At 28.8% G+C, this 13,079-nt stretch overlaps 1 protein-coding gene across 1 annotated transcript; it reads left to right on the top strand.

Annotated features, from left to right (window-relative positions):
- Positions 1-2,761: 2,761 nt before the first annotated feature.
- Positions 2,762-12,491, top strand: LOC139427310 (ATP-binding cassette sub-family C member 9-like; the record flags this gene model as incomplete). Its single annotated transcript, XM_071188502.1, is given in 5 exon segments — positions 2,762-2,896; positions 8,614-8,776; positions 10,484-10,524; positions 10,640-10,777; positions 12,366-12,491. Coding segments are annotated over 5 exon segments (603 nt in total), but the record flags the coding sequence as incomplete, so codon positions are not given.
- Positions 12,492-13,079: the final 588 nt, after the last annotated feature.

Raw genomic sequence — 13,079 nt, 5'->3', positions numbered from 1 at the left:
ACTTAAGCTTGAAACTCACAGAAGGACGGGCATGCGCAAATTGGATATGGGAGCGGTGAGGTGGCACTGTTGTCGATATGTAGAGTGCAAAAAAAAGTCAATGTGCTTAGAAGGGTAGTTGTTGTGTGTCATTAAAGTGAGGAGTTTCTTTTCCATCGCTCTAAAGCATGTTTTCAAAAGGTGATCAGCGGTCGTGATTTACAATCGAGGTTGCCCGTGGAAAAATGCAGCAGAATGCTGGCGAGGATTAGTGGAAGCCTGTGGAGCAAATGTTTTACCGTATAGAACAGTAGCACGATGGGTTCAAGCATCTCGTCTTTTTTCGTCATCAAGCCTTTTCACAACATGCTTTAGAGCGATGGAAAAGAAACTCCTCACTTTAACGCCACGCAACAACTACCCTTCTAAGCAAATCGACTTTTTTTTTGCACTCTACACATCGACAACAGCGCCACCTCCCCCCACCCATGCCCTATTTACGCATGCCCGCCCTTCTGTGAGTTCCAAGGTTAAGTTGCCACTATTTAATTTACAACCCTCGTAAAATCAAATTCCACCACATTTAATTTTTTAAAATTTGATAAATATATTTTAACAAAATTTCTTTTTATGTTAGACATTCTCATTATATTCGAAAATTGAGGGAAGACCACTCATGCCTGCTGATGTTTTCACAGGTCTAGTGCTATTCAATCAACTTACTGTGCCACTCTACATAATACCTTTTGTCATCCCAATGGTTATCAATGCTGTGGTAAGTCTTATTTTTCTGAAATATTTTATAATTAATTTTTTATCTATTCTAAAGAAGATCAAAAAGTTTGTCAAACAATAAATTCTATTGGTATTTGTGAAATTTTGAAGATATTACCAGTATATTTAGTATATATTTTTATTTTATTACCAGTATTTGTCGTTTCTTAATTAATAAATGCATGTTTATTATAAACATTTTTTTTCTTTAAGCAGTGCATATTATCACTGCTTAAGAAAAATATTTTTAGTATACATTTTTATTTTATTACCAATATTTGTCTTTTCTTAATTAATAAATGCATGTTTTTTATACACTTTTTTTTCTTTAAGCAATGCATATTATCACTGCTTAAGAAAAAAAGTATTTTTAGTATATATTTTTATTTTATTGCCAATATTTAACTTTTCTTGATTAATAAATGCATGTTTTTAATACACTTTTTTTCTTTAAGCAGTGCATATTATCCTATCTGTCTTTAATTTATAACATAATCTTAATTTATAACATATCTTAATTTATAACATAACTGTTTTTTTTNATCTGTCTTTAACTTGAAAATTCTTAATTATATAAAAGTACTTGTCAGTGAATCATTTTTTTATGTATGTATAAAATATTAAATGAATCTATTTAATTCATTCGGAAATACTTTCTTTCGAGGGATAAATCTTTAGGTTAGCTTGGATCAAAAATTTCCAAAGTACACCATTGATATTTCCCCCTCTCTTTTTTTCTTCATCGGACTTAATTTATAGCATAACTGTTTTTTTTTTTTTTACTTTGATTAGTAATGCTCAATAAAGCTTCAGGAAGATTTTTGTATCAATACCTGAGCCAAAAAATTTCTGAATTTCGGCAACAACCAGTCTTGTCATGTGAAACGTTAGAAGGAAAATCACAGAAGAGAGCCGACTCAAAGGGTATAACTTAATGGCGCTAGGCAAACCATAGCATATAAACATATATTAAATTCTGGCTTAACTTAATGGCGCTAGGCAAACCGTAGCGTATAAGCATATATTAAATTCTGGCACGCCTTTTGCTGCCTCAACACTTTTTTGTGCCCCTTAACCAAGATAATTGGTGCAGACATTTATCATTACTTAAATATCCCCAAGGCTCAAGTGTTCTGGATAAACCATATAAGTTTTTTCATATGTTTTATCCGTATAAAAAACTAAAATTTTTAAACTGAAAATTATCTTTGTTGTGAAAATTTATAACTTTTGAGATAAATCTAAAATAATCAACCCACTCTATTTCATTGGTTAATTTTTCCCCCCTTTGTTTGTAGGTGAGTACAAAACGTATTTTACAATTTCTAGTTCTTCCTGAGGTTGATTTAACACTTCCATGGAGAGATCACTCAGAAGGACCAGATGCAAAAGTTGAATTTGTCCCAGATAGTGGCAGTGTTCTGGCAAATTTATATGCTTAACTTTTTTTTTTTGTACAAGTCAGTTTTTTTTTTAACAAATCTGTCCAGTCTAACTAATTTTCATAGAACCAATTCAATATTTCAATTTCCTTTTATTGTGTTCAGGATAACATTTATGCTGCTTTAATGAACTTATTAAAATGCTGTAATGAAAAGACTATAAGTTAAAAAAAGGTGTATTTTACTGAGTGCAATAAACTATGAATACATTAATGAAGCTGAATATTTATAGTACTTCAGAACATTTGCAGACAGGTTTTGTTATACAGGGTGAGGAGTGAGTCATTTTTCCCACCATTTTTTTCAGATTTAGCCAATAACAAAACACTATTGTATGAAACTTGCTGTTAACTATCATTCATTAATTTATTATTGAATAACACATCTTTCAATCTCTGTTTGCCTTAAAAACCTATTATTCAGATTTCATTTGAGGTTTAATGTTTTTTTTTAACACAATTTTTTTTTTTAACAATTATGTACTTAGTGTAATTTCAATTAATAATCTGTGGTGAAACCTAAAATTTACCTGTTCTAAAAATTGAAAAGCAGAATTTCTTTTCCAGGTTGTTCTTCTTTTGGTTCTTCTCTACCTCCAACTTGGTTACAGTGCATTGATTGGCACTGCCACTGTAATTTTTTTAGTTCCTATACAGTATTATATCTGTACATTATTATCTCGAATTCAAAGTAAAGCTTTGGTGAGTGAGTATCTGCTTATAATGTTAATTCGCCTTTTTTTAACCTCAGAAACTATTCAACCAATTTAGCTCAAATATTCGAATTTATCACTGTAAATTGTGTAATTTAAAAGTATACAAAACATTTTACATCTTACAATTTAGAATGTTTTTGATTATTATTAAATTTAAGAATAAAAAATATTGCTTTTACTAAAAATAATTTTTCTACTTAACTGTATATGGATAAAAAATTTTATTCATGGCTACAAAGATATTTTTATACTTTATATTACAATTATTAACAACAATCAATAAAGATATAGACAAAAGTCTTTAAGCCAAAACTATTCTATTTAGGAAAAGGTAGTTGATGTTGTAATGATAAGAATTCACACACTTTTCATCTGTTATGCTTTCAATGCTTTTCATTACATCATTGATTTTTAAAAAAAATGAGAATTGTTCAGATGTTGCGATTCATAATTTCTGTTTCTGTGAGTAATGTGTAATTAAAGGACTGGTCACAAAGAGCTCATGCTTGTCTTGTTATGGGAGCTATAGTAAATTCTCAGTGGTGTGTAGAAACCTTAGCAAAACTCAGAAAAGTGATCAAATCTAAACATTCCGATATACAATCTTGTGATCACCATGCTGCTTGACAATACTAGACCTGCCATGCCATTAAAGGAATTTCTGCAAAAATTCAAATGAGAAGGTACATTGGTTTCAAAGGGAATCATGGTGTGCATGTACAGTTGATCTAAATAGTTTGCTATGGTTTTTTATGAGCGTGGAACTGTACAACTATTGTCACAATGGCAAAAGTGCCGAAACACTATAACAAATATTGACAATACTTTTGAGTTTCGATAGATGAATTGCATGAAATAGCCACTGTAATCAAATTACTATGAAAAATAAANTCATGGCTACAAAGATATTTTTATACTTTATATTACAATTATTAACAACAATCAATAAAGATATAGACAAAAGTCTTTAAGCCAAAACTATTCTATTTAGGAAAAGGTAGTTGATGTTGTAATGATAAGAATTCACACACTTTTCATCTGTTATGCTTTCAATGCTTTTCATTACATCATTGATTTTTAAAAAAAACATGAATTGTTCAGATGTTGCGATTCATAATTTCTGTTTCTGTGAGTAATGTGTAATTAAAGGACTGGTCACAAAGAGCTCATGCTTGTCTTGTTATGGGAGCTATAGTAAATTCTCAGTGGTGTGTAGAAACCTTAGCAAAACTCAGAAAAGTGATCAAATCTAAACATTCCGATATACAATCTTGTGAAATCACCATGCTGCTTGACAATACTAAACCTGCCATGCCATTAAAGGAATTTCTGCAAAAATTCAAATGAGAAGGTACATTGGTTTCAAAGGGAATCATGGTGTGCATGTACAGTTGATCTAAATAGTTCGCTATGGTTTTTTATGAGCGTGGAACTGTACAACTATTGTCACAATGCCGAAACACTGTAACAAATATTGACAATACTTTTGAGTTTCGATAGATGAATTGCATGAAATAGCCACTGTAATCAAATTACTATGAAAAATAAAAGGTAGCTGGTAAAAATGAAAAGTGATCGAATCTAAACATTTAAATAAGCACTGACCATTCACAGTTAATGAAATAAAGGAATTTCTGCAAGAAATTTAAATGAGCAGTCTTGGGCCAATGATCTTAAAAGTGCCCAAATCTGGTCCCTATGTGACTTCAAAATTTTTCATGCATTCAAATAAGTTTTGTGGTGACATAGATCTCAAAAGGAGTCAAGGTGTGCATGTGCAACTGACCTAAACAGTAGTCGACAATTATTTTTATGAGCATGGAATTGTGAGTTTATTGTCATAAAGGCAAATAGGCATATAAAAGTAAATGGCGGGATTGCTAAAAAGCTTTTTTTTCTTTTTCCAATCAACTTTTATTCAAAAAAGCTGGTTTATACATACTTTTTAATATTTTATTTTTCAAAATTATTGTACATGTATTTATCTTTCTTTTATTAATAACTATGCTGCAAAATCTGATTAATGTACATAATGATATTAATTTTGCTTTCTTTTAAAGGTATTTATTCCGTAAATATGTAAAATGTAATTAATGTTAATGAAATTTCTATTCTATGTTAGCTTCGAAACTCAACATTTTTGTCTTAAAATGTTCTAAACCTATTTCTTTCATGTTTTAATTCATCCTAACTGTGCTTAAAATTGATATAGAANTTGATTTTTAAAAAAAACATGAATTGTTCAGATGTTGCGATTCATAATTTCTGTTTCTGTGAGTAATGTGTAATTAAAGGACTGGTCACAAAGAGCTCATGCTTGTCTTGTTATGGGAGCTATAGTAAATTCTCAGTGGTGTGTAGAAACATTAGCAAAACTCAGAAAAGTGATCAAATGTAAACATTCCGATATACAATCTTGTGAAATCACCATGCTGCTTGACAATACTAGACCTGCCATGCCATTGAAGGAATTTTTGCAAAAATTCAAATGAGAAGGTACATTGGTTTCAAAGGGAATCATGGTGTGCATGTACAGTTGATCTAAATAGTTGGCTATGGTTTTTTATGAGCGTGGAACTGTACAACTATTGTCACAATGGCAAAAGTGCCGAAACACTATAACAAATATTGACAATACTTTTGAGTTTCGATAGATGAATTGCATGAAATAGCCACTGTAATCAAATTACTATGAAAAATAAAAGGTAGCTGGTAAAAATGAAAAGTGATCGAATCTGAACATTTAAATAAGCACTGACCATTCACAGTTAATGAAATAAAGGAATTTCTGCAAGAAATTTAAATGAGCAGTCTTGGGCCAATGATCTTAAAAGTGCCCAAATCTGTCCCTATGTGACTTAAAAATTTTTCATGCATTCAAATAAGTTTTGTGGTGACATAGATCTCAAAAGGAGTCAAGGTGTGCATGTGCAACTGACCTAAACAGTAGTCAACAATTAATTTTATGAGCATGGAATTGTGGGTTTATTGCCATAAAGGTAAATAGGCCTAATCATATAAAAGTAAATGGCGGGATTGCTAAAAAGCTTTTTTTTCTTTTTCCAATCAACTTTTATTCAAAAAAGCTGGTTTATACATACTTTCTAATATTTTATTTTTCAAAATTATTGTACATGTATTTATCTTTCTTTTATTAATGACTATGCTGTAAAATCTGATTAATGTGCATAATGATATTAATTTTGCTTTCTTTTATAGCTGTATAATATGTGTTCAAAATTTTTTCGTATGTTTAACGCATTAATTAAAACACTTTTTACTTTTAGCGGTATTACTATTTGTGTGATTCTCATTTGCGTTTGCTTTTTTAAACAGTTTCAGTTTGAATATTGTGAAAAATTCTGTTTAACAGAGATTCAAATTTTTTTTTTATTCTTTCTAAACTTTTCTTTAATTTGAATCAGGTAGAAAAGCCTATTTGACAAGGAATCGATTTTAGCAGTCTAATTTTGTTTGTGTCTAACTCTTTTTTAATTTAAATGGTTTAGAAAAGCCTAATTTAAAAGGAATTGGTTGCAATTGATGTAAAGATAAGATACCTAGTGATGTAAAGATAAGATACACTTTGAGTCACAATCACCTGTGTCTCTGGTGTAGAAAAAATAAGAGAATCTTTTGCAGTTTTTTGAAATACAGTTTTATCCAAGGAGTATCTCGAGGATTAAAACTTTTCTAAGAAGACAACAAAAGCAGTTTTTAATTATTAACGGAATGGTAAATAGTTTCAGTAGCTTGGAAATTCTTTTTGCTGATTAATTTCTATTCACTGCAGATTTATTTCTCATGCGTAATTTCATTGCAATTGTAATACCTTTCTGTTCCAATGGTTGTAATCCCTTCTGCATGTCTTCTTAAGAAAGCTGTTATAAAACTTTTAAATAGTCTTACATTTACTGGGTTTTGGAGATAGTTTTATTCTTGCTTAAGAATTATGAGTTTTGTTTATTACTTGAAAAAAATTTTAAGTTTCTTTTTGATGTTAAACAAATCATGTTTTATTTCTCGATTAGAATGAGACTGGGCTTGCCTCCCCATATTAAATTTTTAGTAATACTTACATGTTTTTTGAACTTTAACATGTCAAATTAACTTCAATCTGGAACTAAGACCTTTATTATTACAGTTAAAGCTGTTTTATCTCAAACCTCTATATCTCAAAGTTTCTAAAATTCCTCACATTTACTATTTAAATTCAATGTATTTTCCATGTCTATCTCGAAATGTTTTCTTTCAAAATCTCTTTTTCTCGATTTCTAATAATCAAGCACAAATGCTCAAACAAATGCTTTTGAGAAACTGAAAACAATGTTTTAAAAAAATTGGCTATTAGTTAAAAAACAAAAATTTTTAAAAAGATTAAATAAAAGAGTTTAGTAATGTTTGGACGCTTTTTAATAATTTAACATTAGTACTTAAAGTATTTTTTTTTTAAATTTTATTAAAATTCTTTCAATACTTGTTTGTTTTATAATTTGTTAGATAGTCAGTGTCATTTTTAAAGAAATAAATATTTAGTCAATTTTATTTTCAAAAACGAATCAGTTAAAATTTGCAATTCTTGTTTTTTTTATTGTCATTATGTAATTTTTACTCCTTTGACTTTTTCTTGATTGGGAAAAAATTTGAAAATATTTCTTTCTTTCCTGATTTCTAAAATTAGATGGAATAGATATTTTTTCAATAAATGTTGAAATAGTTTTTTATTTGCTTTGTAATTAAAATGTTATTAAATCTTTAATTATTTGTATTTTATTTATATAGAATATATTTTTACAAAGCACTAAATAAGGATTTCCTGGAGATTAAGATTCTTTTCCTCTTAGAATGCTGTCTAACTTTGACCCTTTTTTGAGTTAAAATTTTTTTCTTCCTTTTCTATAAGAGTTTTTTTTTTTTGTTGTTGCTTTTTTTTGTGTGATTATTCAATGATTAATAAATGTAAGCTTCAAATCGTAACAAATTTAAATAATAAGATGGTAGACAACCAATCTAAAAAATTCCGACGAGAAGTTATTACAATTATTATTAAAAATTTTTTAGAATTGATGTGTCAAAGATGAGTTAGATAAGTCAAGGTTATAAATTTAGCATTTGCATTAGAAAGAACTCTATGAAAGCCTACACTCTCTTTCAGGTTTCGAAATTTACGTTATTGGTCAAGTGGTCCTGTACCTCCGAAATTCAACTCAGGCTTCCAAAAAATATTCAGTGGTCCCCTGAACTAGCAAGTAATGTAAAAGAATAGAAAGTTGTCTTGATCTCAAAAACGTATATCATCATAACTGAGTTTAAAAAAAAATTTTTTTTCAACTAAACCAATATTTTGTTATTTTTCAACTAAACTGAACCAACTTTTTAAAAATAAAATCTACTCAAGACCTGTATAGGGATCAGTGAAAATGTTTATGGACCAGCAATATCTATTAGTTATATTCCTGAGGACTAGTCTCTAAATTGTCTTAATTTTTACCCTTGTATCTCCGTTGAAATTTTTAAAATTTTATTTTGGAAATTGTTTGTAATAGGCTTATAAATATTGTATTATTTTTTTTAAAATTAACATATTATATTTGACTCTCTAGCTAACTATTTTAAAAAGAAATATTAACTACTGTAGAATAGGTTTAAATGAATAATTATGTATATATTTTTAAAAGTTTGTTCTGTATTTATTCTTGAAAGGATGTTTCTGATGAGAGAGTGAAAAGAACTACTGAACTACTTCAAGGAATCAAGCTGTTAAAATTATATGGCTGGGAAACAGTTTATACTCATTTGGTGCAAAAATTTCGAAATAAAGAACTTAAAATTTTAAGAAGTGATGCAGTTTGTGTGTCATTTAATAGTGAGTATAACAAGTTATTGTTTGCTTGTCAAGGTCACTTCTAAACTACTCATGTTTTGAAATTTTAGTTAACTTACATGGTTTAACCTCGTTTTAAATTAATGAATGAAAGTTAACAACTAAAATGAGAAGAAGAAAAATTGTTAAATGGAAATTATTTTAACGAAATTTTCCTTTTAAAATTTAGGAATTCTACTTTTGAAAATTTTTTCATGTAAATAAATACCGAAGATATTTTATAAGTTATAATGTAATAATTTGAATTTATTCTTTGCAAAATGAATCAAATCAACTTTTCAATTCAGCTTTTAGAGTTATTGGCTACCAATTATTTATTTCTCAAAATGATAACACGAATTATTGATTCCTAAACAAAAGGATAAATGAAAACTTGGGTCAGTCTATTGTTGAATCATATTATAATTTTTTTTTCTTCTGAAGGCAGCATGATTTTTATTTAGGTAATAGCAGGTTTTNAATAAAATGCAATTCAAAATTTTTACAAACTTAAGTAACATTCCTACTAAATGTTGTTTGATTGTTCTACTTGAAATGTACCAATCAAATTCTCAATTTTTAAATATATATTTTATACAAATTTTTATTTTGATGAAAAAGTGACAAAAAATATTGTCCCTGCAGTGTATTTTGTATTAAAATGAAAAGTTTGTTTTAAAAAAATTTTAATTCTACACCTTATCATTTATTTAAAACAAAACCTGAAAAAAAGAATATTTCCAATCTTTTCATAAAATGAAACTGATTAAAATTTTCAATTTATTTTCGAACATCAATCTCAAGAAAGTTTCAAGCAGGCTCGAAAAGCTCTGTGACAAAGAAGTATTGTTTTGGGGTATAGAAGTTGCATGAAATAAATAATTTTATTAAATCTATCGATTTAGTAATGGTAGAAAGTTTACTTATTTTGATATAAGCTGGCCAGGTGACTGAAAGATCAGCGTGCCTGACTGCAAACCCAATGGTTGCAGATTCAAATCCTGCTCAGGACATGGACATGGAAGTTTCTCTCTGTGTATTGTCCTCTGTGGCCCACTCTTACAGGTAGCACAGGGTTGTCACTCCACAAGGAGAACCTGGAAAATACAGGGAATTTAAAAATCACCTAAAATAACAGGGATGCAGGGAATTTTGATTTTTTCTTAACGAACTGGGGAATTTTGTATCTTATTTTTGTCTTTTAAAAATTGGTGACCCCTCAAAACGTAATCTATGGGATATTTAACCATTATATTTACTATAGCATTATTTAAGTATGTTCAGCTGTTTTTCCAGCAATTAAAACTAATAAATATAGTTAGCCCAATATAGCTCACACAACAGTACAGTAATCGTGGTTTCCTCTTAATATATTGTATATAATATGTACAGGGAATTTTTTTCTCCAGATTTGAGTCGCAACCCTGTAAGCAGCATCCGCTGTCTTGGGTTCACAGGTGCCCACTGGGTAACTTTAAATCAACGACAGTTTTGGCATCTTTCGAAGTGAAGAACAAGAGTTCAGTATCTGATGTTGAAAAAACAAATACAAAAAAACTTTTTCTGTTATCCAAGCATATTTTTAATAGAATTTTTTTGCTCATGTAAACTTTTGAAGGTTTTTTTTCCGTTAATTTTATATTAATTCTCTTTCTTTTAATAAAAACAATTTCAAAAGTTATTTTTTAACATAAATTTTCTTCATTTCAGCTTTCATCACTCAAACATCATCAATAATTGTGACACTAGTGGTATGCTATATATTAAATCATTAATTTTATAGTTTCTTTTTAAAATCAAATTCCACCGCATTTAATTTTTTAAAATTTAATAAATATATTTTAACAAAATTTCTTTTTATGTTAGACAATCTCATTATATTCGAAAATTGAGGGAAGACCACTCATGCCTGCTGATGTTTTCACAGGTCTAGCGCTATTCAATCAACTTATTGTGCCACTCTACATAATACCTTTTGTCATCCCAATGGTTATCAATGCTGTGGTAAGTCTTATTTTTCTGAAATATTTCATAATTAATTTTTTATCTATTTTAAAGAAGATCAAAAAGTTTGTCAAACAATAAATTCTATTGGTATTTGTGAAATTTTGAAGATATTACCAGTATTTTTAGTATATATTTTTATTTTATTACCAGTATTTGTCGTTTCTTAATTAATAAATGCATGTTTATTATACACTTTTTTTTTCTTTAAGCAGTGCATATTATCACTGCTTAAGAAAAATATTTTTAGTATACATTTTTAATTTATTACCAGTATTTGTCTTTTCTTAATTAATAAATGCATGTTTTTATACACTTTTTTTTTCTTTAAGCAATGCATATTATCACTGCTTAAGAAAAAAAGTATTTTTAGTATATGTTTTTATTTTATTGCCAATATTTAACTTTTCTTGATTAATAAATGCATGCTTTTAATACACTTTTTTTCTTCAAGCAATGCATATTATCCTATTTGTCTTTAACTTGAAAATTCTTAATTATATAAAAGTACTTGTCAGTGAATCATTTTTTTATGTATGTATAAAATATTAAATGAATCTATTTAATTCATTCGGAAATACTTTCTTTAGGGGGATAAATCTTTAGGTTAGCTTGGATCAAAAATTTCCAAAGTACACCATTGATATTTCCCCCTCTCTTTTTTTCTTCATCGGACTTAATTTATAACATAACTGTTTTTTTTTTGTTTTTTTAACTTTGATTAGTAATGCTCAATAAGGCTTCAGGAAGATTTTCGTATCAATACCTGAGCCAAAAAATTTCTGAATTTCGGCAACAACCAGTCTTGTCATGTGAAACGTTAGAAAGAAAATCACAGAAAAGAGCCGACTCAAAGGGTATAACTTAATGGCGCTAGGCAAACCGTAGCATATAAACATACATTAAATTCTGGCACGCCTTTTGCTGCCTCAACACTTTTTTGTGCCCCTTAACCAAGACAATTGGTGCAGACATTTATCATTACTTAAATATCCCCAAGGATCAAGTGTTCTGGATAAACCATATAAGTTTTTGGATCAAAAATTTCCAAAGTACACCATGGGTATTTCCCCCTCTCTTTTTTTCTTCATCGAACTTAATTTATAACATAACTGTTTTTTTTTTTTACTTTGATTAGTAATGCTCAATAAGGCTTCAGGTAGATTTTCGTATCAATACCTGAGCCAAAAAATTTCTGAATTTCGGCAACAACCAGTCTTGTCATGTGAAACGTTAGAAAGAAAATCACAGAAGAGAGCTGATTCAAAGGGTATAACTTAATGGCGCTAGGCAAACTGTAGCATATAAACATATATTAAATTCTGGCACGCCTTTTGCTGCCTCAACACTTTTTTGTGCCCCTTAACCAAGATAATTGGTGCAGACATTTATCATTACTTAAATATCCCCAAGGCTCAACTGTTCTGGATAAACCATATAAGTTTTTTCATATGTTTTATCCATATAAAAAACTAAAATTTTTAAATTGAAAATTATCTTTGTTGTGAAAATTTATAACTTTTAAGATAAATCTAAAATAATCAACCCACTCTATTTCATTGGTTAATTTTTCCCCCTTTGTTTGTAGGTGAGTACAAAACGTATTCTACAATTTCTAGTTCTTCCTGAGGTTGATTTAACACTTCCATGGAGAGATCACTCAGAAGAACCAGATGCAAAAGTTGAATTTGTCCCAGATAGTGGCAGTGTTCTGGCAAGTTTATATGCTTAACTTTTTTTTTGTACAAGTCAGTTTTTTTTAAACAAATCTGTCCAGTCTAACTAATTTTCATAGAACCAATTCAATATTTTAAGAGACATTAGTTTTTAATTTCCTTTTATTGTGTTCAGGATAACATTTATGCTGCTTTAATGAACTTATTAAAATGCTGTAATGAAAAGACTAGAAGTTTAAAAAAAAGTATATTTTACTGAGTGCAATAAACTATGAATATTAATGAAGCTGAATATTTATAGTACTTCAGAACATTTGCTGACAGGTTTTGTTACACAGGGTGAGGAGTGAGTCATCTTACTCACCATTTTTTCAGATTTAGCCAATAACAAAACGCTATTGTATGAAACTTGCTGTTAACTATCATTCATTAATTTATTATTGAATAACAAATCTTTCAATCTCTGTTGGCCTTAAAAACCTATTATTCAGAAAATTGATTTTCGAGACTCGTAGAAATCCGAACAATTCTGAATATGTGACATTCCATTGTATATATTAGAGTGGTTCAAAAAAGTCAGAGTTTTAAGTCTTTTGACAGTAGTGCAGGAAAAGCTATCAAATACC

This window comes from Parasteatoda tepidariorum, unplaced genomic scaffold, assembly GCF_043381705.1.
Source record: "Parasteatoda tepidariorum isolate YZ-2023 unplaced genomic scaffold, CAS_Ptep_4.0 HiC_scaffold_1347, whole genome shotgun sequence".
NCBI lineage: Eukaryota > Metazoa > Arthropoda > Arachnida > Araneae > Theridiidae > Parasteatoda > Parasteatoda tepidariorum.
The sequence above is the reverse complement of the archived record's forward strand: the minus strand, read 5'-3'. Positions and strand labels throughout refer to the sequence as shown.